Source organism: Choloepus didactylus, chromosome 6, assembly GCF_015220235.1.
Source record: "Choloepus didactylus isolate mChoDid1 chromosome 6, mChoDid1.pri, whole genome shotgun sequence".
Classification (NCBI taxonomy): Eukaryota; Metazoa; Chordata; class Mammalia; order Pilosa; family Megalonychidae; genus Choloepus; species Choloepus didactylus.
Window position 1 is genome coordinate 150,362,036 of NC_051312.1, and position 23,637 is coordinate 150,385,672.

The 23,637-nt window shown below is 54.8% G+C and overlaps 1 protein-coding gene across 2 annotated transcripts in view; it reads left to right on the top strand.

Annotated features, from left to right (window-relative positions):
- The window catches only part of ST14 (ST14 transmembrane serine protease matriptase), a 41,218-nt gene extending 19,865 nt beyond the window's left edge, over window positions 1-21,353 (top strand). The window contains exons 2-19 of one of the 2 annotated variants that reach the window (XM_037841962.1): window positions 930-1,089; window positions 1,370-1,497; window positions 1,675-1,745; window positions 2,236-2,393; window positions 2,504-2,539; window positions 2,775-3,015; window positions 5,140-5,279; window positions 5,567-5,664; window positions 6,196-6,305; window positions 6,414-6,544; window positions 8,363-8,467; window positions 8,600-8,710; window positions 8,867-8,980; window positions 9,414-9,536; window positions 10,510-10,696; window positions 17,380-17,654; window positions 18,802-18,938; window positions 19,723-21,353. In XM_037841962.1, the coding sequence (XP_037697890.1) occupies window positions 930-1,089; window positions 1,370-1,497; window positions 1,675-1,745; window positions 2,236-2,393; window positions 2,504-2,539; window positions 2,775-3,015; window positions 5,140-5,279; window positions 5,567-5,664; window positions 6,196-6,305; window positions 6,414-6,544; window positions 8,363-8,467; window positions 8,600-8,710; window positions 8,867-8,980; window positions 9,414-9,536; window positions 10,510-10,696; window positions 17,380-17,654; window positions 18,802-18,938; window positions 19,723-19,884 (2,487 nt within the window). In that variant the 3' untranslated portion in view covers window positions 19,885-21,353. Of the gene's footprint in view, window positions 1-929; window positions 1,090-1,369; window positions 1,498-1,674; window positions 1,746-2,235; window positions 2,394-2,503; window positions 2,540-2,774; window positions 3,016-5,139; window positions 5,280-5,566; window positions 5,665-6,195; window positions 6,306-6,413; window positions 6,545-8,362; window positions 8,468-8,599; window positions 8,711-8,866; window positions 8,981-9,413; window positions 9,537-10,509; window positions 10,697-17,379; window positions 17,655-18,801; window positions 18,939-19,722 lie in introns of those variants that run through there. The other variant, XM_037841963.1, reaches the window with a different exon arrangement.
- Window positions 21,354-23,637: the final 2,284 nt, after the last annotated feature.

Here is a 23,637-nt window from a genome sequence, read left to right on the forward strand (position 1 = left end):
TAGGGGATATTGCTTTTCACTCTAAACCTTTCTGGACTGGGTAGAAGGTGGTCAAACCTAAAATGTCCCAGCCAAAGAGCACAGCACATCTGTAGGATTTAGGAGTGGCAGGTCAAGTTTTGTGCCATGGTGCAGAAAAGTCTGTAGATCTGTCGTTGAGAGCTGCAAACCCCCACCTGTTCCCGTCTGTATTTGTGCCCCGCTCCTCCTGGGTCGTCCTCTGGCAGGCAGGAACCCAGGAAGCTGCTCGCCCTCTTTGTCTGCAGTTTTGTTTGCTTGCTTGCTTTGCACTCTCTTGGTTCTGAGCATGGGTGTGGATTGCAGTAGAGAGCTGGCCTTTCTCACGCCAGCTCGAGTTCCTGGACCAGACCCTAAGGGGTTGAAGGCAGCGTGGTTTGTTCCACAATGGAGTTGCCCAGGGCTGGTTAAACAACGGCAGGGGCAGGGCCGCTGGGGTTGGGCGTGCAGGTAAGGCACTGCCCAAGAGCTCCCCGCCCAGGTGAAGAGTGGGGACTGAAATAGTCCAGGATTCTTGTACCATGCCCGGGACAGCGGCTGCCTGGGGAGGGCTGCCATTTGTAATTTGCAGAGGCATCATGGTTGTGGGACATGGCCCCTGGGCTTGGGTCTCCTCCCCTACTTCGGAGCTCCCCCTGCCCCAGATGATTCATTTAAGTGGAGAGCCTCAACGACTGGGTTTAGAGATGTCCTTCATTTCATTTTTCTTTAAACTAACCTGGGGGACTGGGATGGAAAGACCACCTCTCTCTTCTCCAGTGGCTCATGGACTAGCCCCTGTGCTCATCCACATCCTTGCCGTTTTCTCCAAGCCGGCCTTCAAGAAATGAAAATGTCCTTCCCTGAGCTGGGCTGGGGAGGCTGGTGAAGGGAAAGACAGTTTCTGAGCCCTGGCACCTTCCTCTCTTCAGAACATGAATGGCTTGGAGGAAGGTGTGGAGTTCTTACCAGCCAACAATGCCAAGAAGGTGGAGAAGCACGGCCCAAAGTGCTGGGTGGTGCTGGCGGCTGTGGTCACTGGCGTCTCCGTGCTGTCCCTCCTGGTTGGCTTCCTGGTGTGGCACTTCCAGTGTGAGTGGGGCCCGGGGGAGTGGGCCCTGGGTACGGCAGCCTGGGGGCAGATGGACCTCTGTACCTGGCTGGACGTGTGCCCAAGGGTGGGGTTCAGGGTGGGGCTAAGGAAAGCTCAGGGGTTCAAGCCCCTGGGGTCTGGGCGCCTGCTCTCCTGGGCCTTTGGAGCCTTAAGGAGGGAGCCACAAAGGAGCTGGCTGGAGCTGAGTCTGCTTGTCACCTCCCCATGGGGTAGGGTGGTCCCCTCCCACTGACCGTCTCCTTCCCTGCTCTCACTCAGCCCGGAACGCGCAGGTCCCCATGATCTTCAACGGCCACCTGAGGATCACAAATGAGAAATTCCTGGATGCCTACGAGGACTCCAACTCCACAGAGTTTGTAAACCTGGCCACCAAGGTGAAGGAAGCGGTGAGTCCCGGCCTGGACGCGGGCCCCGTCTCCTGTCCTGGCTCCCCACACCCCAGCACAAAGAAGGGCGCTGGGGGCCTCTTCACCCTCCCAGATGGCGGGACGCGGGGCTTCCGGGTGGGGGAGTGGGGACAGGGGTCAGCCTCGGCTGCTGTGAGTCTCCTCCTGCCCCCCCAGCTGAAGCTGCTGTACAGAGGGATCCCCGTCCTGGGCCCCTACCATAAGGAGTCGGCCGTGACGGCTTTCAGGTGGGTGCGGGGAGAGGGGTGGGGTGGGGGCGGACGTGGGGTCTTCTGGGAGCGTCCCCAGGCCCTGTTCTATCCTTCCAGCAAGCTGTTAGCGCACTTTGTCCCCGCGCTTCTTGGGGTGTGTGCTTTAATGAGAACTTGTTCAGTTACAAACGTCCTGTTTTCAAAGCAAGAGGCTGTGCCATCCCAGGTCTCAGATCAGGAGGGTGGTATTCGGTGGGCCCAAGCTGGAGGTGGAGGCAAAACCCTGCCCCAGACTTTGTTCTCACTCCTGAGCCTGAGAACCCAGAATGTGTCTGGTTGGGGTGGGCCTGGTAGAGCAGAGGGGGACTAGACGGTGAGAGGGTTGGGGATGTGGGACAAGTCCCAGCCTGGAGGGAGGCCTCCTGGGGGAGGCCTGGCTGCCCTGCGCCTGCCCCCTGCAGCCTGGGGGGCTGTGGGGAAGGAAGGCCCGGAGTCCCTGCAACTCAGGCCGGACCCCTCTCCCCAGCGAGGGCAGCGTCATCGCGTACTACTGGTCTGAGTTCAGCCTCCCACAGCACCTGGCGGAGGAGGCCGAGTGGTCCATGGCGCAGGAGCGCATCGTCACGCTGCCGCCCCGTGCCCGCGCTCTCCAGTCCTTCGTCATGACGTCCGTGGTGGCCTTCCGTGAGTCCTGGGGTGGGGCCGCCCGGGGTGCCTCCTGTTAGGGTCATAAGGAAGCAGGTGCACGAAGCAGACAACGCCAAGAAACCCTTTATTCTCCTTTCCCTCTGCAGCCACGGACCCGAGAATGGCCCAAACAACCCGGGACAGTAAGTACCACCCCTGCTCCCCTCAGTCTTGGGGCTCCCCAGAAGTCGCCCAGTGGTGACAGTCGCACGGCCGTCCACCTCTCCCAGGCCCCTTCCCAACGGGCCCCAGATGGAGCCATGCCCAGGAGCCTGGGGCTCTTAGAGGGACAGGGCCTCGGGGCACCCCCCCGTGGGTTTTTGGGTGCACAGCCCGGCTCAGCCCCATGCCCTCACCCCTGCCCTGTCTGCCCCACAGACAGCTGCAGCTTCGCCCTGCACGCCCGAGGCGGGGAGCTGACGCGCTTCACCACGCCCGGCTTCCCCGACAGCCCCTACCCGGCCCGTGCTCACTGCCAGTGGGCCCTGCGGGGGGACGCCGGGGCCGTGCTGAGCCTCACCTTCCGCAGCTTCGACGTGGCGCCCTGCGACGGGCACGACAGAGACATGGTGGCCGTGTACGACACGCTGAGCCCCATGGAGCCCCACGTGCTGGTGCAGTGAGTGTCCTGGGGGCTGGCTGGGCCGCAGCGTGGGTTTGGGAGGGATTTTGTGACTCTCGGCCAAAGGCCATCGTGGGTTTTCCAGGCTGCAGAGAACAGGTGTGGTGTGATATTGGGTGGGTTTGGGGGCCATTGGGGGTGATGTTGTCAGCCTTTGGGAGGCTGAGGAGGGCTCGTGGTGCCTCTGAACTGAACCCAGCCCCAGTGGATGAGCCTCTGTCAACCGCCAGGCCTAGCCCCCGAGGGGGTCAGGCGCCAGAGCTTTCCGTGGCTGTGGGGAAATGAGCTGGAAGATGTTAATGATCCATTAAGATTCAGGCCCGAAGGGAGAGAGAAACCATCTGCCACCACAGCCTAGGACACTGCCCAAGCCCCTCTTTTATGAGGGTTTCCTTCTCTCTAGCTGACTTCTTAATTGAACAAAAAGCAAATGCATGATCCCGAGGGAAAAGTGGAAAGTAGACAAGCGAAAAGAAGACAGTATCCACTCATCACCTCACATCTAGAAATAACCACTGTTCATGTCTGTTCTTCTAGACTTATTTGCTATATGTGTGTGTGTATTTTAAAATAGGATTGTACTGAACATTCTGATTTTTTTTGTTTTTGTTTTTGCAGTCAAATGTACTTTATTTTATCAAAAGGCCTTGCAATAAATCCTCTGGTTTTGGACTATTAACACCTTTTAAGAGCTATTAATAAAGAGTCTGACACTTTTTTTTGCTATCTGATCTCTAACAACTTTTTGTTTTTAATTAGAGAAGTTGTAGGTTTATAGAAAATGCAGAGTTCCCTTATAACCCTTTCTCTTATTAACACTTTGCATTAGTGTGGTGCCTTTGTTACAATTGATGAAAGAATATTATAACTGTCCTGTTACTATAGTGTATAGTTTACATTGGGTTCACCGTTTGTGTTGTACAGTCCTATCATTTTAAGAAATTTTTTTAATCCTAGTAATATGTATATTGTTCTTGTACATTCAATTTTGTTGCCTGTTTTTCTTTTTCACTAAGTATATTATGATGGTCTTTCCAAATCAGTAAACTTGTTTCTAACCACCATTTTTAACAGCATTAGGAAGATACATTCTACATACCACATAATTTACCCATTTAAAGCATAAAATTCAGTGGTTTTTAGTGTATTCACAGAATTGTGCAGTTATCATCACACTCAATTTTAGAATATTTTTATTATCCCCAAAAGAAACCCTGTACCTGTTACCAGTGACTTTTCATTTCCGCCCCCAGCCCTTGGCAACCACTGATCCACTTTCTGTCTCTATGGATTTGCCTAGTCTCAGCATTTCATATGAATGGAATCATACACTATATGGTCTTCCATGACTGTCTTCTTTCACTTAGCATAATGTTTTCAAGGCTTATCCACGTTGTAGTGTGTTATCAGTACTTCATTCCTTTTTATAGCTGAAGAATATTCCATCATATGGGTAGACCACCTTTCATTTCTCTGTTCATCAGAAGGTGGACTTTTAGTTGTTCTGCTTTCTGCTGTTACAGATAATGCTGCTATGAACCTTCACCCACGAGTTTTTGTTTGCACATCTGCTTTCACTTTTCCTGGGTCTCATCCTCATTTTCAATAATGTTGCATTATTTGGAGGCAGGACGACATAGTCCTGCAGAGAAGGGGGACTCTGGAGTCTGAGTTTGGGTCCCAGCCCTCCCACTTATTAACTGTATACTCTTGGGCACATGACTTAGTCTCTCTGTGCCTTGGTTTCCCTATCTGGAAAATGGGGATAATCGTATCTGCTTCCTAGGGTTGTTAGGATCACATGACTTAATAGATATAAAAGCATGTGGCACGTTCTTAATAACTACTACTACTACTGCTGCTACTTTCCATAGCTTATTTAACGAGTCCCCTATGGTCGGGCACTTGATGTGTCTGAGATTTTGCCATTTTAATCAATGACCAACAGTCTCCTCACCAACTCCTTACTTGCACCATTGATTGTTTGTCCGGAGAGGGACTTGATCGGGGGTCTTTCGGCCTCCTCTCTTGGCCTTTGGTGGGTGGGACGGGCTTGGGGCCGGGGCCGGCTCTGCATGCGTTCCTGACCCCACCTCCCTCTGCTCCCCACCCCCCACGCAGGCTCTGTGGCGCCTACCCTCCCTCCTACAACCTGACCTTCCTCTCCTCCCAGAACGTCTTGCTCGTCACGCTGATCACCACCACCGAGCGGCGGCACCCGGGCTTTGAGGCCACCTTCTTCCAGCTCCCTAAGATGAGCAGTAAGGAGGGGCAGGGGCAGGGTGGGTGCAGGTGACCGAGCTGGAGGACGGGCCCAGAAGCCACAGAGGTTGCACCCTAAGCCAGAGGGCACTCTGCTGGCCAGCTGGGCCAGGAGCCCTCCCTGCGGCTGTCTGCTGGCCCTCAGCCTCCAGCCACTTGCCGTTACGGGTCCAGGGGTGCAGATTTCCGCTCCCGTGGGGTTGACGGGAGAGCAGGGCGGGTTTTGCTCCCGGCAGGCCCCGCTTAGCCTGGGCCTCACACCGGTCCTCCTGCGTTTTTCTGCCAGGCTGTGGAGGCTACTTTCGTCAAGCCCAGGGGACATTCAGCAGCCCCTATTACCCGGCCCACTACCCACCCAACATCGACTGCACCTGGGACATCGAGGTAGGAGCTGTGTGCACAGGAGAGTGGTGGCAGAGCAGTGGGTGCTCCAGGATGGCCAGTGGGGAGGGGTGGGGAGGTGGAGACCGCAAGGGCAGCCTCCACCATCAAGGGCTGAGCCAGGGACTAGTCAGATGGCCTCTGTGTGCCTCAGTTTACCCATAGGGAAATGAGGGTGGTGGTATCTGTGTCTTGGAGGCATCAGAGAGTGACCAGGGGAAGCCCCTGGGAAGGGGCCTCTCTAAAAGGGAGTCTGTAGACAAGTCGGTCACAGATCAGCACCAGGAGAACTTTCCGGCCTCTTTCCGTAACAGAAGAGCGCCTTTGCCTCTGAGTCTAGAAGTCCTTCCAAACAGCTAACCTGGGTCGCACGTGCTCTGCCTTCCCTGTGGCCCTCTCGGGCTCAGTTTGGAAGATGGAGAGCGGGAAATTGGACAGATAGGAAGGAGTGCTGCCCCCGGTGGGCCCCTGGCATCGCCGGGTTTGGGGGAGCGGGCAGGAAGCCGCAGAGACCCAGCCGTGTCTCTCTCGCAGGTGCCGGCGAACAGGAACGTGAAGGTGCGCTTCAACGTCTTCTACCTGGTGGAGCCTGAAGTGGCCCTGGGCACCTGCACCAAGGACTACGTGGAGATCCACGGGGCGAGGTGGGGTCCAGGGCCGCCCTGTGCGCGGGTCTCCACCCACTCTGCAGGCGTGGCAGCCCCTGCGCCCGGCCCGGCGCCCCCAGCCGCCTCCTCCTGGCTGTCTTCCAGGTACTGCGGCGAGAAGCCCCAGTTCGTGGTCACCAGTAACAGCAGCAGGGTCACCGTTCGCTTCCACTCGGATGCGTCCTACACCGACACAGGGTTCCTGGCTGAATTCCTCTCCTACGACTCCAGTGATCGTGAGTGCAGGCAAAGGACACCTGTGGCAGGAGGGAAGTGGCCAGAGGGCCTGGCCGGGGGGCGTCTCTCACCCTGGTATCTCCTACCTTCTATGGGGTGGTAGGAGGCAGAGCTCTTTTGGGGCGAAACCGCTACTTTCAATGTGTTCATTGAGGGGCCTGATGTTGTCCGGGTCTGCCCTGGCCCTCCCGAGTTATTTGGGCCACCGTCCCTTTGGTCACCCATCACCCTGACTTCAATAACCGGTGCTGGTCTGTGTGGCCTTTTTAGAAAAAAAATTTTTTTTTTATTGAGGTGGCATACATATAACCATTTTAATGTGTATTTATTACATCTACAATGTTGTGCTACCACCACTTCCTTCCACTACCAGGAGTTTTTTCTGGCCCCAAATAGAAACTCTGCACCCATGAAGCAATAGCTCCCCATCTCCTCCTCCCCCCAGCCCCTGGGAACGTCTGATCTTTCTATCTCTGTGAACTTGCCTCTCAATATTTCATGTAAGTGGAATCATACAATATTTGTCCTTTTGCATCTCTCTCTGTGGCCGCAGTACTAATTGCATAATTTAGAGACATACTAGAAAACGCTGAGGCTTTAGTCTGCATTTTCCCTTTTGTTAAACCCACAGTTTCAGTTTTTTCCCTAAAAAGGAAGTTAAAACTATTTCAAAATCAGCTGGAAGGTTTTGACCAATGATATTCAGCACAAGAGCGAAAATTCTGTGATCTATAAATTCTAAGAGTTTGGGTGATCTCTTTTGCCTTTAATTTCACTGTCTGCTGCATGCATAGCAGTTCCTCCAGGTAGGCAAAAATGTTTTGTTTCCATCCCGCATCATAGAATGCCTTTTGGAAGGCATTCTTTTTTCCTTTCTTTCTTTCTTTCTTTCTTTTTTTTTTTTTTTAAAGTTTTGGTGGTGGTAACATATCTACAACATTTCCCATTTTAACCGCTTGCAAGTGTACAATTCAGTGGTGCTAATTACACTCACAATATTGTGCTACCACCACCAACATCCATTATCAAACTTGCCCCCACCCCAAACAGAAACCCTGTATCCATTAAGCATTAATTTGGAAGACATTTGGGCTATACTGACGAATCCAAATGTAAGTTAAAATGCAACTGTGTGGCTTATAACCAAAAGTCTAATTGGATGAACAGATCCCTTTGATACACGGCAACGCTTATTGCATGGAGGCAGTGACAACGGCTTCCTGCCAACTCTGTGATCTGCCTTATGACTCTTAACTCCATTTTGATGTCAGTCATCAGATACATCTCAATTTCAGAAACATTAAAAGGTGGCACGTATCTTAGCATGAAGGAAATACGGTGATGCCGTCTTACATTTGGATGGCACCTGTACATCCTCAATCTGCTCCGCTACCACTGCTCCCACCTTACGGACGAGGAGCTGGGATGCAGAAAGGACGCATCGGTGGCACCAGGACTGGGCGCAAGCCCAGGCCAGCCTTCTCTGGGTTTCCGCCACGGAGGTCCGGGAGGGATGTCCTGGCTGGCCCAGGCTGCAAGCCCACGACCGCCCTTGGCCTTGGCCTGCAGGGGCTGTTTGGCTGTGGGCATGCGCTTTGCCGAGCAAGCACCTTGTCTTCAGGAAGCCCACCTTGGTGGCCTAGGGGACCCCTGCCCTGAGCTCCGGCACCTGCCTGCTGTGCTCTGCTTTGGGGTGCTGGGCTGGGAGGGGCTCTCTCTTTGGTCCCCAGTGTGGCCACAAAATTGGCCTGGAGGGAGGGGAGATGGGAGTGGGCTGTGGGTGGCGGCGTGGACTCCAGGCCTTCCTGTCCCCGCAGCGTGTCCTGGCATGTTCACATGTAACACGGGGCGCTGTATCCGCAAGGCCCTGCGCTGCGACGGCTGGGTCGACTGCGCGGACCACAGCGATGAGCTCAACTGCCGTGAGTCCCTCCCAGCCCTGCCCCACCCTGTCCTCAGTACGCCACCCCCCGGGTGTCCCCAGGAAGCAGCGAGGGGCCCTGCAGCCGGAGTGAGGCCTGGGTCCCACTCACCACCACCCTCGCCCCCCCCAGAATGCAACCCCGCCCACCAGTTCACCTGCAAGAACAAGTTCTGCAAGCCCCTCTACTGGGTCTGTGACAATGTCAACGACTGTGGGGACAACAGTGACGAGCTGGGCTGCAGTGAGTGCCCGGGGAGGGGGCGCCGACTGGGCTTCCGGGTGGGGTGGGCTGGGGTGTCCCCTGGGAGGAGTCACCCTCCGTGGCTGGGTGGGGGGGCGGGGCTGGGGGTAAGGGGCGGGGTTTGCCCAGCATCCTGGAGTCCCTGTGCTCCCCCAGGCTGCCCAGCTCAGAACTTCAAGTGTGGCAACGGGAAGTGCTTGCCAAAGAGCCAGCAGTGTGATGGGCGAGACAACTGCGGGGACGGGTCGGACGAGGCCACCTGTGACAGAGGTGAGGACCATATGGGTGGGGCAGGGTGGGGGCTCAGGGGGTCAGGGCACCATCCCTTCCTGCAGGGTTCCCACAGTCCCTTCTTGTGGGGGTCACTGTCCCATCAGAGAACTGTCCCTTCCTGCAGAGGTCACACGGTCACGACCTGTGGGGGGCCACACTGCCCTTTCCTGCAGGGAACCTCCCCCCAAATGCAGAGAAACCTATGGAAGCAGCCATGGGAGCCTCACATGCAGCATGTCACCAAAGCTTAATAGCCACAGACCAGTGTGGGTGGCCATCGCCCAGGGAGAAGGACAGTGGACATGGGTGGGGTGGGTGGCTGGATGGAGGGGCTAAAAGTGGGTGGGTCCTGATGCAGGGCAGTCCTGGGGGCTGCAAGGGGCTGACCCCCCACCCGTCCCCTCTTCTCCACTCCCCTCTCCCTGGGCAGTGAGCACTGTCACCTGCACCAAGCACACTTACCGCTGTCACAGCGGGCTCTGCGTGAACAAGGCCAACCCTGAGTGCGACGGGCAGCAGGACTGTGCTGACGGCTCGGACGAGAAGGACTGCGGTGAGCTCCCCGGCCTGGTCTGGCCCCTGGTGGGAGGGGGCTCTCTGGGGAAGGATTGGCTGGGGTCCCAGTGGCCTGGGCAGCTGGCATGTCTGAGACCTGGTGGGATCTGCCCAGGGTCGGTGAGTCCTTGCTCTGTGGACAGAGGCCACCTGGAGGGGGCACGGCCAACCTGAGCAGCCTTCACCAGAAATGCTGGTCCTGGGTTAATTCAAAGATCCCCACTGCCATCCTTTGACTTCCCATCACCCTGGCTCTCTTCCTACTTGAGAGAGCAAGAAAATGCATGCAAATGGCGCCCGCACCAAATCCAAGCAAAGCAGCTGCACCCGGAGGCCCCTTGGTGCACCGAGCAGGACAGGGGAGGCCGGGTTGGGAGGGTTTTGAGTTTGGGGGCAGAGAAGAGGTCCCTGTTACGAGGTAGGGAGTTGACGAGGCTGGTGGGGTGGGGTCCCTCAGGCCCTGGATGCCGCCTCCTGAGAGAAACAGGCCCCTTTCTAAGGGTCGGAGCTGGTGGTGGCCCTGTGGGGCCTGGGTGTCCCTGCCTTGACTCGGTCTGAGTTTGCCCGGGCCACTGAACCAGGAACCACAGACAAGGAGTTGATTGTCTCTTGGTTCTGGAAGCTGCAGGTCTGAAATCAGGGAGTCAGCTCGCTGTGCTTCCTCTGAAAGGGGAGAGTCTGCTCCCTGCTTCTCCTCTGGCTTGTGGTGGCCTAACCGGAGCTCTGCCTCCATCACGTGGCCGTCACTCTCACTCTCTTCCTGCGTCCAGTTTCCTCTGCTTGTCAGGACGCTCTTTGCATGGGACGAGGGCCTGTCCTACTCTGGTTCGGCCTCGTCCTAACTAATAGCATCAGGGAACCCGCTCACTAGTGTCACAGCCATGGGCCCGGGCCTGGGCCTGGAGCGGGTCCCTCTGGGGACACAATTCAAGCCGTAACCCTGGCCTCTGGGGTTCTCTGCCCCCTTGCAGATTGCGGGCTGCGGCTGTTCAGCAAGCGGTCGCGGGTCGTGGGGGGTGAGGATGCAGATGTGGGCGAGTGGCCCTGGCAGGTGAGCCTGCACGCCCAGGGCCAGGGCCACGTCTGCGGGGCCTCGCTCATCTCGCCCAGCTGGCTGGTGTCCGCGGCGCACTGCTACGTCGATGACAGAGGATTCAAGTGAGTCGTGGAGTGGGGTGGGGTGGGGCAGGGGGTGGGGGGAGGCCTCCCTGCACCCTCTGAAGGTTTTCTGGGGTTGCAAAGCCCCCCAGCCGTGGGTATCAGTCGTGCCAAGGTAGGGTGCACAAAGCTGGAGAGGCAGCGGTTGCCCCAGGACTGAGCTTCATGCCAGCGGTAATCAACCAATTATAATTTACTTTGTAATTTATTTATAATTATAACATTTACATGTAACATCAATTTTTGCCCTTTTAACCTTTCTCAAGTATCCAATTCAGTGGCATTAATTACTTTTACTATGTTATGCCACCATCGGCACCTTCCATCATGAAGTTTTTCCATCACCCCACACGGAAACTTGGGATCCATTAGGCAGTAACTGCCCGTCCCCTTTTCCCCAAGACCCTGGTAACTTCCAGTCTACTTTTTGTCTCTATGAATTTGCCTATTCTAGATGTTTCACATGAGTGGACTCATATAATACCTGTCCTATCATGTCTGGCTTTTTTCGCTCAGCCTACTGTTTTCAAGTTTCATCCCCATTGTCATATGCATCAAAAAGTAATTTTTGTCTGGTAGTGACCTGGTGAGGCAGGTCCCATTTTATCCCCATTTTACAGAAACCAAGTTGTGGACAGGTCAGGATCTGGGCTTGAAGTGGCCGAGCTTGGGTGACTCGAGATGTGTTTGGTTCCAACGCCTGTGCTGTGAGCCTCTGCACCTCGCGGGCTCCTCAGGCCGGGTTCGGACAAACCTGGATTGAGGGCTCAGCTCTGACGTGCTGGCTGACCTTGAGCGAGTCATCCCAGTGTCCTAGGCCACTCGTTCCCCATCGATCATGGTGATGCTGTTGGTTCTTTCCCTGAGAGTTGTAAGAATTGAACAGGACAACGCACTTGAACCCTTAGTGTTGTGCCTAGCACGTAGCAGGAGCTCAGGACAGTGCAGCTGTGGAGTCCTGGCCCATGGGGGGTGACCATGGAAGGGTCACGCTGACATCTCAGGACTAGATGGGAGGGTCTGGACTCTGGGAGGCCAGAGAGCCCCCAGGATTGGGGGACTCAGTCTGGGAGGGGGCTAGCTGTGTCCCCAGGTCCCCTGGGCCAGCGGCTGCCAGTAGGAGTCCCAGGGGACAGCTAAGGGGACAGAAGTAGGGGCAGAGGAGTGGGCCTGCCAGGAGATTGCTACAGTGGGAACTTCTACTGGCTGGCTGCCCTCCTGCCATTGGCAGGCTCCATGAGAATGTAACCCAGCCATCATGACCACCCTTTTGCCGGGAGGAGAAGACAGCCTGCCGCCATCTTTCAGGTGAAACATGTCATGCAGCATGAAATAGGCACAATGCACAGGCACTGGGTGGGGTTGAGCAGATGTATCGACATGGATGAGGGGGTGACATGGGTGAGGGGGTGAGCGGGGCTGGCCTTGCTGGGCTGTGGACGTGCAGCCCCTTCCAGCCTGGCGCTGCCCTCACTCCTCTGCTCACTCTGCCACACTCAACTCCACCCTGCGCCAAAATGAGTTGCTTTCTTTTGGGTGTGATGTTTGCTGACTTATGAATCTTTTTCAATAAGCTTTTCATTTTGGAACAATCGGACAAGCTACAAAGGTGGTCTGGAGAGTTCTCATGTGCTCCTCCCCGTTTCCCCTGCTGTAACATGGCCCATTGGCTGACACTAAGAAACCAATGTGGGAATATTCCTTTCCTTGGATTTAGCCCCTCTAATGTCCTCTTTCTGATCCAGGGGCCAACCCAGATCCCACATGCCATTTAGTTGTCCCATCTCCAGCCTTCTCTGCCTTGAGATGGATTTTCAGTCTTTTCCTTGCTTTTCGAGACCGTGATGGTTTTGAGCAGCACCAGCCAGGTGTCCTGTAGGAGGTCCCCCCATCTGGGTGTGTTTGCTGTTTTCCTCCTGGTTAGGCTGGGGTTATGGGTATTTGGAGAGATGACCACAGAGGTAGAGCCCCTTCCCCACCAAATCTGATCACAGGTTGGTTTTAGCAATGTGACTTGTAACTGTTGATGTTAATCTTGATCTCTTGGTTAAGATGGTGTTTGCTGGCTTCTCCACCATGACGTTACCACTTTCCCCCGCTCTGTACCCTATTCTTTGGATGTGGGTCACTAACTCCAGCCTGCTTTTAGGGGAGGGGGCAGTAAGCCTCACCTTGTGGAGAGGACAGTATCCACTTAGGTTATTTGGAATTTTCCTGGAAGGAAGATCTGTTCCTTCTCCCTGTTTGGTTATGCAATCACTTATTTACATTAGGGTGGACCCAAGAAGATTTGTTTTATACTTTGGGTTGTAATCCAGTACCATGCTATTTTTGCTTTGTTGTTCAAATTGTCCCAGCTTTGGCCGTGGGGGAGCGCCTTCAGTCGGCTCCTGGGTCCCTTTGACCTGCTCTGAGCCACTGCCTTGCTTTCTGGCACTCCAAGGTGCCCTGGGCTCATCTTGTGTTCTCCCTGCCCCAGCCCTAGATTAGTCATTTCTCTGCAGAGCCCTTTTATGGAATTGCATTTCAGCTCCGAGACCTGGCCTCTCGGTGGGCTCCTTGTTATCCAGGCTCTCCCAGCTGACAGAGCTAGGATGTGTGTGTGCTCACTTTGGAACTCACCTCCACGCCCTGTCACTTCCTCCTCTTTTTCTCTGCTTCATTAGCACCCTGGTCCTATCTCTTCTGTTCATCCTCAGCCTTGTTGCTGCCACTTAATCGTGCAATGAATATATTGAACATCCATCATTATTATTAGCACCAGGGAGACAAAGATGAATAAGACCCGGTCTCTGCACTTCATATTCTTCTCAGGGAAGGGGGACAAGGTATGTTACACACATGTGCACATGCACAGTCCATGCCTTGCAGAAATGTCTGCAGGTTACAGAGGGCACGAAGTGCAGAATTTGGAACTCTGCCTGGTGGGCAGGAGGGCGGCTGTTAGGAAGGATTTAGAAAGAGGGGCTGCTGAATGGAGCTTTGGGGGCTGTGGGGGTGTTTGTAGGATGGACGGGGTGGTCACCAGACCTTCCAGACAAGGAGGGGCCTCATGAACAAAGCAGGGAGGCATGAAGTGACACAAAGGCTGCGGCGCCGTCACTTTGAGCACATTTCTGAGATTCGTGGAGAAGGGCTTCATGGAGAGGTGGGATCCTATCATGGGCCAGGAGTGGAGGCTGCCTGGGTTCAAGTCCTGTCCTGCTCCTTAGCTGTGGGGCCTTAGCCAAGTGCCTTAACCTCTCTGTGCCCGAGTCCTCGTCTTCCCATGGGCGGCCCTACCTTGAAGGGCCATTTGGAGAATAAAGTGACTTAACATGCCAGCACTCAGAGTAGTGCCTTGTGTGTGGGAGGCTCGTCAGAATGTCCGCGATCCCCACCTGCACACTCCCCCCTGCTAAGGGTATCAGTGGTGGTAGTTTCATAACTGGCCTCTTGGTTACTAAGAGACAGTCTACTGATAAAATCAAATCTCATCCTAGATTCGATAATGTAAAAAGCTCACCATGGCAGAGCTGATAGAGAAGGCTTGGGCCAAGGATGCTGGATGAAGGCTTGAGAGAAGGGAGGTGGAAAGCAGGGGGCATGGCACCAGCCAAGACCCCGATGAGGGAATGTTTGTATTAGGTGCTGCGATAACAGGGCAGGGGGTGTGGGATGGACCCAGAGGGGGCTAGAATGATTCCCTCCTCTCCCCCATCCCATCCCATCCTTGCAATGACTGAGTGCTGGCCCTCTAAACATTCCTGACATATCCCTCCTCTTTTCTATTTCCACTGCCAGTGCCTTGGGTCACCCTAACCTAGATGACTGCCACACCCTCTAACTGGTCCTTGATTCCTTCTTGGGACTCTAGTCTGCAGCCCGCACTGCCAGAGTGGTCTTTCCAAAGAGCAAATCTGATCTTACCAACTCCCTGCTTTAGAGGCATGCCCTAGCTTGCAGGATGAGGTAGACATTCTGAATCATGACCGCCGTGGCCACCCTCTCTCCCCTGCCTGCAGGTGTGGACTGGCCAATTCCTCCTTGGTCTTCAAGGCTTGGTTCACGCCTCTCATCCCACGCTCCTCTGTTGGGTTCTACCCACTCCTCTCTAGGAAACGTCTCATGTTATGTTCTAATTGGTGGTTCTCATATCACTGTGAACTTGAGGACTGGGTCTAGTGACATTCCTGCAAGATTATAAATACCCATAATTGTTGAATAAACGAAACAGCTGGATGGATAAATCGATGGTTGGATGATTGGGGACAATGTTAGGTAGAGTATGGCCAATTACTGATGGATATAAAATGCCTGGTTAGGGAGGTGAGACTTGATCTGGTAGATCTTGGGAATGGCTTTAGGCTGTTGAATGAGAGGAAAAGGATCTTAAAAAGCAGGCTTTAGGAAATTAATAACTCATGGTTAGATTGAGGTTAAACATGTCTGTCAGGAAACGCTACATAGGTGATTCTGTTCCTTCTCAACACATCATACCAGGCAGCAGGTGATGATATGGGAGAAAAGTTTGATTTCTTGATTAAGGTTGAATCTACCAGCTTTCTCCATCATCTATGCACTTCCCCCTTTGTTATGAATAAGTAGTTCGGTGATATTTAAGACAGTAGGAACATCCTGTTCTCCAAATATCTTTCACTCAGTGATTATTTTAGTATCCATTGATGATTGTTGCATGTACTAATTATTGCTATGGTAGGTGCAAGAGGATGCTTAAAAATTTTTTTTAATCATGGTAACATATATATAACATAACATTTTCTCTTCTAACCACTTGCAAGTATTTAATTCAGTGATGTTAATTACATTCACCACCATCCATTACCAAAACTTTTCTATCACCCCAAACTGAAACCTGTACCCATTAAGCAGTAATTCCTCATTCATCACCCCCACCCCTGCCCCGGTAACTTGTGTAATCTACTTTCTGTCTCTATATATTTGCATATTCTAGTTATTTCCTGTAAGTGGGCTCATACAATATTTGTCCTTTTGTGTCTGGCTTATTTCATGCAACACAGCGTCTTCAAGGTTCATCCGCGTTCATCAGGACTTCATTCCTTTTATGGCTGAATAATATTCCATTGTATGTTCAGATGGTTATTTTGTATCATATCATTCCTCCTATATTTATTAGCTGGTGTTTTTCAGTAAAGAATAGCTTTCCGTCCCCCTTTATAAAGTTTTTTGAAATTATTTTCTAGACTCAGGATAGACTCATGGATTCCCTTTTTTATTATTCATCCTGCATGGTAATTTAATCCTGTTGTTTTTTATTTCAATGTTCAAAGTATTCTAAATCTCACCAGCGAAAGCCTTTTCAAACTGGCTCCTTTAACGTATTCCCATCCATTTATTAGCACTCACACACTTTCTGGCAAAACAAAATGTCCCAAGTTTACTTTGTGCTTTAAATGCCTGTTTTAGTTTCCTTGTTGCTAAAGCAAATACCATGCAATGGGTTGGCTTAAACAATGGGAATTTATTGGCTCATTGTTTTGAGCTAGGAGAAATCCAAAATCAAGGTGTCATCAAGGTGATGCTTGCTTTCTGAAGGCGGCATTCTGGGGCTGGCTGCTGGTGATCCCTGGTCTTGGGCTTTTCTGTCACATGGCAATGCACATGGCAGGCTCTCCTGGCCTCTCCCTCCTCTTCTACGTTCCTCTGACTTTTAGCTTCTGGCGGTTCCCTCTGTGGCTTTCTCTCTGTCTGTCTGCATTTCATTCCATTTATAAAGAACTCGGGTAACAGGATTAAGACCCATCCTGATTCAGTTGGGTCACACCTTAACTGAAGTCACCCTCATCACAAGGTCCTATTTACGATGGGTTCACAACCACAGTAATGGATTAAGTTTAAGAACATGTTTTTCAGGGGTACATACAGCTTCAAACTGCCACAGTGCCCCAGACCTGAGACCAACCATTTCTCCAAGGAGCCCTGGTTCTTTTTGGTGAAGAAGGATATTTAGAAGCCAAGATTGGGGGCAACTGAGGATGGCAGTGCTTTTAGGCTTTTTCTTTTTTTGAGTCATGTGTTTTTACCATGGCCTCTAATTCTACTCCAGCAGCCCAGGGTTCTTCCTCTCTTCCTCCATTCCATATTTGTGTCTTTCTCCCTTTTCCTACACTGAAAACTGGCTCCCAGCCTCATCAGTGTGTCTACTCATTTGCTGGGTCCTGAAGTGTCGGTTACATAGCTTCAGAATTGCTAAATCTATTCCACTACCAACAACACACCTAGCAGATGCAGTTCAATATGCTTTTCAGTTTGTTTTGTTCATAGAATATATAATGCCAACTTCAAACATTATTTGGATTAATTTTCTTGTTAACTCCTGTGAAGTTAGATTAGATATCTATGTATCTATATATTGCTCTCTGTATAATATAAATATAAACATAAATAATATATAGATAACGATACATATATTTGTATATTTGTAGTCAGATTAAAAACATATTGAAAGGAGGTAAAGAGAGGGCAAGTGCTGTAACAGTAGGTCCCGGTAAAGCTTCGGGCTTAGGGGTAACGCAGACGGAGCAGACGTCAAAGGCCATCTTGTTGGTTTGGTGAGAGGCTTTGTCTGTGGCAGGAAGCCCCCTGGCGTCCTCTGCGCCATGACCGGCGGCCCCCGCACTCTGCCCCGGGCTGACGCGGGCTGCGCCTCCGGCCCTCCCCAGGTACTCCGACCCCACCCTGTGGACCGCCTACCTGGGGCTGCTGGACCAGAGCGACCGCAGCGCCCAAGGGGTGCAGGAGCACCGGCTCAAGCGCATCATCCCCCACGCCTTCTTCAACGACTTCACCTACGACTACGACATCGCGGTGCTGGAGCTGGAGCGGCCGGCCGAGTACAGCAACGTGGTGCGGCCCGTCTGCCTGCCCGACGCCACCCACGTCTTCCCGGCGGGCAAGGCCATCTGGGTCACGGGCTGGGGCCACACCCAGGAGGGAGGTGAGCGCTGGGCGCCCCGCGGGGAAGTGCCTCTGTCTCCGGCCTCTGGGGGCCCCACCTGTCCAGTCGTCCCTTGGGCGCCTGGGGGCCCGATGGCCCTGTTCCCTGTCCCCCCCGGGATGAGGCTGTCCAGGAGGGAGGTCTAGCGAAGAGAACAGGGCATTTGGGGGCAGGCCCAGATTCAAAGCCGTTTTAACTACCTGAGTGGCTTTGGGAAGTGGTTTAAAATTGAGCGGATGTCTTTATGAGGAAAGTGGAGATAAAAGCACCATCCCAGAGTCCTTCATGGGTGTAAGCTGCCGTCGCTTCTCAGAGCTATGACCAACACCACACAAGGGGTTGGTTTCAACGAAAAGCATTTATTGTCTCACAGTTTCGAAGGCTAGAAGTTCAAAGTCCAGGAGTGAGCAAGGCCATGTGCTGTTCCTGGTTGGTAGGATTTTGGGGATGGCAGTCCTTTGTCACGTGGCCGTCTCTCTTGTCTGGCTTCTGGCTTCTATTGACTGACATCCTCTCTTGATAAGGACTTCAGGCATAAGGATTAAGACCCACCCTGATTCAACTTGCCCACTTCTTAACTAATAATGACATCTTCCCCCAAATCCTATTTGCACAGTTTGTCACCTCCACAGGACTGCAAATTAAGGTGTGAACACCTCTTTTGTGGGGACATGATTCAATCCCCAACCTAAGCTCCTGGCTGTGCAGAGGCTGATTTGGAAGGGCCTGGGAGGGGCTGCCCCCCACAGCCGCCTGCCCCTACCCCCGGCAGGCAGAGGCCTTCGGGTGCTCAATGTCATGTTTTAAACGTCAGTAGAAAATTAATACAGCCCAGTGCTGGGAATTAATGGAACAATGAGAGGAAGAAGGAAAGTAAGCTCACTTGTAGCCCCACCACCCCAGCCTGCACCCGTGGGCGTTTTGTGACGTTTCTTTCCAAATCGTTGAACTGCTCGCGCGCATCCACATGGGTGGATTTGATTTGATTTCCTGGCCGTCGAGCGGAAACGCGCCAGTCACGCAAACCGTGGCTCGGCTGAGGCCTTGGGGATGGCCGGTGTCCGTGACTGGGCGTCGAGCTGCTGTCCCCCAGGACAGGCCTCCCCCTTGGTTACCCCGGCTCTGCCTTCTCCCCTTCTCCCCGCAGGCACTGGGGCGCTGATCCTGCAGAAGGGCGAGATCCGCGTCATCAACCAGACCACCTGTGAAAGCCTGCTGCCGCAGCAGCTCACCTCCCGCATGATGTGCGTGGGCTACCTCAGCGGGGGCGTGGACGCCTGCCAGGTGGGCCCAGGCCTTGTGGGGGTGGTGGGGCTGGGGACGGGAGCAGGGGAAGGGGGGGCTGGGGGCGGAGGAGGAGGGAGAGGGGCTGGGTAGGAGGGGGAGGAGGAGGGGCGGAGAGGCGGGGCTGGAGTAGGGGGTGGGGGCGGGGGAAGAGGGGGAGGAGGGGCTGGGGTGTGGGCGGAGGTGGGGCTGGGGCGGGGAGGAGGAAGGAGGAGGAGGGTCCGGGGAGGCGGGGCTGGAGAGTTGGGGTAGGAGGGGTTGAGGGCGGAGAAGGAGGGGGGAGGTGGGGCTGGGGGCGGGGGAAGAGGGGAAGGAGGGGTTGGGCGTGTGTGGGGAGGTGGCAGGTGGGGCTCGGGCAGGTGTGGAGAAAGGAGGAGAAGGAGGGGCGGGGAGGCGAGGCTGGGGAGGAGGGGTAGGAGGGGTTGAGGGCGGGGAAGGAGGGGGGAGGTGGGGCGGGGGCGTGGGAGGAGGGGAGGTGGGGCTGGGGGCGGGGAAGAGACGGAGGAGGGGCTGGGGGTGTGGGAGGAGGTGGGAGGTGGGGCTAGGGCGGGGGAGGAGGAAGGAGGAGAGGAGGGGGGGGGCGAGGCTGGGGAGGAGTGGTAGGAGGGGTTGAGGGCGGGGACGGAGGTGAGAGATGGGGCGGGGGCGGGGGAGGAGGGGCTGGGGAGGAGGGGGAAGCGGGGCTGGGGGCGGGGGAGGAGGGGAGGTGGGGCTGGGGAGGAAGGAGGAGGAGGGGCTGGGGGCGGGGCGGGCGCGCTCACCCGGCTGGCTGCTGTGTCCCCAGGGCGACTCCGGGGGCCCGCTGTCCAGCGTGGAGGCCGACGGGCGAATCTTCCAGGCCGGCGTGGTGAGCTGGGGTGAGGGCTGTGCTCGGAGGGACAAGCCAGGCGTGTACACGAAGCTGTCCGAGTTTCGGGACTGGATCAAGGAGAAGACGGGGGTGTAGAGGCCGGGGCCGCCCCCTGGCCCCCCGACGCGCACGCCTGGGGCCGAGGACAGATGCGCTGCCCGTGGGCACCCCTCCGCGGGGCCTGCGGAGCCCGGACTGCGAACCGATCCCCCAGGACTCCGGAGACGGCGCGTCCGCCTGGGCTCCAAAGCCGCCCGGGGCTGGGAGGAGAGGACATGGCGACGCCGGCCCCTCCCTGCCACCGCTGAGCTGGGCCGAATCTCGGCCCTAAAGTCCCGCTTCGTCCCCGCTCCGAGGAGCAGCAGTAACTGCCAAGGAGGGTCAGACCCTTCAGCAGCCCAGGCCAGAAGGAGTGGGGTGAAAGACGAGGCTGAGATTGGAATTGTTTTCGTGGCTCCTGGGGTGGGGTCCAGTGTGTGTATTTTAGTGTATATGAGTAAAACATCTTGTTTCTTTTTAATTATTTTTTTCCATTCTGGAGTTGATGGGTCTCCCTCCTCTTTCCTCGCAGCCCTAGTTGCAAGAAACTCGACTTAAATTCCCCGAGAGTGGCGGCCCCAGCCCCGAGGCCCTGTTCTCCAGGCCAGTATGGGGCTGCATTTCTGCTCCCACCTGGAGCATTGGGGTGGGAGGGGTGCTGGTGCCCGGAAAGGAACTATTTACGGAAGAGGCGTGTGGTAGGGAGGGAGGAGAAACTTGTCATGAGGAAGCCAGAAGGAAGCTGGGTTTCCCATGAGACCCACCCCCCCAAACAGTGTCTGTGTGGGTAGTGGGTGCACAGCCTGCGGATGCAGCCTGAGGCCTTACTTAAGAACCCCACCCTTCTAGTGCCATTGATTTTTGCGGATTAACTTAAAATAGTCTGTCCCCTTGCTTGAGGTGGCCCAGAGGGACAGTGTCAAGGAGCTGGGAAAGGGTTAGGAGCTCTTAACCCTGGGCCTTTGAAGGGCCTTCCCCAAGGAAGCTTTAGGGACCCCCACATGCCCAGGCACTCTAACACAGCCCAGCTGACGGGGGGTGGGATGGGGTGGGCGGTGGACCTAAGGAGGTGAATCCACAGACAGTGTCCTGAGAGCAGATGTCCCTGCTCACCTCTGCATCCCCACGGACAGAGATGATGATACATATTTGTGGAATGAACTGCGTTATGGTTGCAACAGGAGGAAGGATACAGCCGAGTTGGAGCAATTGGGAAGACTTCTTGGAGGAGGTGTGGTTGAGCTACCTCTTTCATTTGAGCCGAATGTTTTCCCCTCTCAAGGGAGGGAGAAGCACTGTCTGGACCCCTGCACAAGCGCCTGTGTTGGAGTTCCCTCCCACATGCAGTGAACTGTTTTTACCAAGGCATGGAAGGAAGAATAAAAACACCATCACGAGGCTCCTGTGCATGCTGTATAATGTTGTAAATAGCGTCTGTTTTTTCCCGTGACATGGTGTGTTCCTCCTGGTCGTTTCTAGCAAAAGTGTCCCAGTGTCGATGCTATGCAAGTGCCTACATTAAATGGAGACATTTCACATGACTTGTGTGTGGTTTGAATGGAAGTCTGCTGGCCGGGGCTGGCCCTGCTGTTGCTGCCGTCGCCCAGCAGCGGGACTCGGGAGGTGGCCCAGCCTGGGGCCACACAACACCCTCTGTGGCCTGATGTTCCCACTGTGCCAACTCCCCACTCCGGCTTGGACAGACAGTGAGGCCAGCAGAAGACTTGACTGTCCAGTGCCTTTGTTCCAAAAGGACGTGACGTCCCTTTGCTGCGCTCCTCTGGGGACCTCCTCTTCCGGGCCCACGCACTTTCCAAGACTCAGTGTTTCCCACCTGGGGAGCCTGTTAAAGATACAGGTGCTGAGGTGCTAGGGGGCCTCCTCCACCCTTCCAGGATTCCGAGCAGGAGGTCTTGGGGTGGGGCTGGTGGGAACAGACATCCTCTAGGACAGTGTTTCTCTGTGTGTGGCCCCCAGACCAGAGGTATGGGCTTGAGATGCTCACGTCTCACGTAGACCTGAGTCAGAAGCCCAGGGATGGGGACCCAGAGATCTGGGGGTTTCCCAAGCCCTCCAGGAGACTCGAGTGCACAGGAGAGAACCGCTTGCCACTCAGAGTGTGTGGGTGGATTTAACAGCATCAGAGTCACCTGGGGTCTCTTTAGCACTCAGCAGCTGGGCTCTGCCCCACATCTGCATCCCTTAAGATCCCCAGGTGACTCGTGTGCACGTTATAGTTTGAGAAACACCTTTCCAGATGGCTTCAAAAATCCTCAGGTGGTCCAGGAACCAGGCTGCTTTGGGAACTACGGTTTTAGGAAATGAGCTGCAGCATCTCTGTGAGGGAGGCAGGAAGAGGAGGGGACTCTATTGGGGAAGGGGGACCCAAGGGACCATCGAGATGGTGAGAGAGGTTCTTGTGCCATATTTGACCCATCCAGGCTCAGCCTCATTTGAGCCCGGATCCTAGTGCTCCCTGCGTGACTGGGACTGGTTTACTTAGCCCTGAAATCCCAGTGATATCCTCTCTGGAAACCTGCCAGAGTTTTAAGAAGCATTTGTTGCCCAGAAAATCATTGAAGTGCAATGCCTTTAAAACCGTGGAGCCGGATGCACTGTGATTTCCAACCGGAGGTAAGACCAGGCTAAGAATCTTAGTGGGAAGTCAGACATCCCTCTTGAGGGACTGGCAGAGGCCACTGGTACCAACAGATACTCTGAGGTGGTGATAGGAATGAAAAGAGCCCTCTAACTGCTCTTCCCAGCCGAGGACAGCAGCTCAGGTCTGTCCACCTCTGTCAGGGGGGACAGGGACATGGGCGATGGTGCCAAAGACCGGCTCCGGCCGCTGCTGACCCTAAGGGAGGCAGGGGAAGGGGACTCGTGAGGGAAACAATCCCATACGGCCCGGTTTTGCACACAGTTGCATCTTCAGTGTGAGAACTTTACCTCCAAGTGTGGGAGAGAGAATACAGTTTTGCTAGCGCCATCTCTGGGTTGTGGTCAAGCTTGTGGTTCAGAGCACAGGGTGAGTAACACATTCTTAAATTAGTGTCACCCCATTCTGGAGTGGGGAGCCGAGAGGCAAGGCTGCCAGGCTGTGCCCCTCACAGCTTCCTGGACTGTCCAGTGTGTGGCCCAGGGCCCCAGCTCAGAAGCACCAGCACTTGGTTTGTTGTGGTTATTACTGCTCCACCCCCTTGTATTTCCTTGTTTTTCTAGCCACCAGCTGAATGCATTTAGTTTACACTTAATGAATGCTTAACTCAGGGTCCTTCAGTTGCTTTCACAGTGAGATTTCACAGGAAGGCTGCAGAAAGAGCCGGGAAGACTTCATGGGGGTGGTAGGTTTCAAATTCTGGGCCCAGTTAGGGGGGCTCCAGATGCTCACAGGGTGCAGAACACGGAATAGTCTGTCATAGACCCTGAGGGCAGGGAGGGCAGCTGCTCCCCTCCAAGGGCACTGCTGCACCCCTGAATAGGGCAGGGAGGGGGCAGTCCAGCCTTCCCAGCCCCCAGCCCTGCCCCCTCTGTCCCGGGAAGGCTGGCTATCTACAGTCTGCCACTGCTTTCTGACCCCTGTTAGAGCTGCAGGGTTTGTGCCCTGGCTCAGCACGAGCCTCTCCTGGTCAGTCCCTCAGCCCCTTCAGTGTCCCCTTTCTCTCCCCCCCCCCCCAATCTGCCATTTTCCTGACCACCAGGCACTGGGGCCTGAAGGGGGTAGTTCCAGGGCAGAGTCAAGGTGGAAGAGAAGTAGAGGGGTGGCCTGTGGCCCCCAAGGTGTGGGTGTTAAGGTGGGAGAGGCAGCAG